At 55.3% G+C, this 1,617-nt stretch overlaps 1 protein-coding gene across 1 annotated transcript; it reads left to right on the forward strand.

Moving 5' to 3' along the window:
• The first annotated feature begins 240 nt into the window (after nucleotides 1-240).
• Nucleotides 241-1,611, forward strand: LOC100907489 (putative uncharacterized protein DDB_G0271606). The gene has a single exon (XM_003738003.2). It carries the CDS (start codon nucleotides 241-243, stop codon nucleotides 1,423-1,425), a length of 1,185 nt encoding a protein of 394 aa, XP_003738051.1. The 3' UTR covers nucleotides 1,426-1,611.
• Nucleotides 1,612-1,617: the final 6 nt, after the last annotated feature.

Below are 1,617 nucleotides of genomic sequence, written 5' to 3' on the forward strand. Positions count from 1 at the left end.
CTGCTCGCTAGCCTCCTGGAGAGGAACGTCGACGAAGAGGCCTCGGTCGCTCAGGAAACCCGCGTGCGCGTGAACACGTTGCTGAGCAAAGTTCTCCTCCAGCATCTGTCGCCCCTTCTCACCCTTCCTACCTTCACAGCCCTTTGGTTAACGATCCTTGATTACATGGACAAATATATAAACCTCCGAGAGGCAGGCGGTGAGATGCTATCGGACGCTATCCGGGAATGTCTTAAAAACATGTTGCTCGTCATGTATTGGACCGGTGTTTTCCGTACGGAAGCGGGACAGTGCACCGAGCTGTGGAACGTGACCTGGGACAGAGTGGAAGCTTTCCTCCCCGGTCTCCGAGACGAACTGTTCCGCGAAACGACGCCCGCAGTCCAAGACGAAGTTCCCGCGACGGCGGAGGAAGTCCCCCCGGAGCTTTCGGACGAGGACGAGGGAGGTCTCCCACCGGTGATGAGTCTCGAGGAGGCGCTCAGAGCTCCCCAACGGAGAGCAGCGCCGCTGGCCATCGGCGGTATACTTCTTCAGGAAACCCCCCTCACGCCGAATAGCGCCAGCCCGGCCTATGTGCATCAACAACAGCAACAACAAAACCAACAACAAGCCCAACAAGCTTCGATGCTACCCCAACAACAGCAGCAGCAGCAACCAGCTCAGCACTACAACCAACGATCGCAAATCCAACAACAAATGAGCCCGGGGCCGAAATCGCAGAGTCAGGATAGAATTCCGCCTCTACAACAAGAGCAACTCGCTGAGCAGGAGCAGCAGCGGAGGGCCTCGTTACCGGCGTCTGTACTTCAATCCCCAAACGAACAACCTGAAGACCAGTCGCTTGGGCATTCGCCACAGGCAGCGATCGATCAGCAGCCGCAAGAACAACGGGTTCGGATGCAATTATTGCTACAGCAGCAGCAACATCAACAACAGCAGCAGATGCACACTCCTCCCCAACAATCGTATCAGCAATTCCAACATGTAGAGCCGTCGCCGCAAAACGTCGCCATGGTGTCCCCGATTAGTTCCATGCCTTCCTCGCCTCAGCGTCACAATGCGAATCCTCCAGCGCTTGACCGACGTCTGAGCTACGATCAGATCCAACAATATCAACAGCAGCAGCAGCAACAACAACAGCAGCAACAGCAAGAACAGCATCAACAACAACAGCAGCAGCAACCACCGCAACAACAACAGTACTACCAACAGTTGCAACAGTACTATCAGCAGCAAGTGCCGGTCTACCCCGGCCAGACAGTCGGTCAGGGAGGTTCGCTCGCAGGCGTCCAAGCGAGCTCCCCTCCACGAGCGGTTCCTCTATTTTACAGTACGGGCGTAGCTACCCCGCAGGCAGTTCCCGCCCCGGTCCAAGCTTGGACGGCCATATACCCGACGAGGCAGGATTCGTCCTATCCATGAAGATTTGAGATCGAAGAGAAATGGATTACGCCGAGCAACAACAGAAATGTCCTCAGGGGGATAGCGTAAAACAGGGAACCCGCCCTAGAACGGTTCGGACACTAGTCGCTATCGATGAAGAGCGTTGAGGAGTCAAGCACATCGTTCGTTTTGGCTGTTATCGTCATTTTTATCCTGCATGTATCTGTTAAG

Source organism: Galendromus occidentalis, unplaced genomic scaffold (assembly GCF_000255335.2).
Source record: "Galendromus occidentalis unplaced genomic scaffold, Mocc_1.1 scf7180000075741, whole genome shotgun sequence".
In the NCBI taxonomy this organism is placed as follows: Eukaryota; Metazoa; Arthropoda; class Arachnida; order Mesostigmata; family Phytoseiidae; genus Galendromus; species Galendromus occidentalis.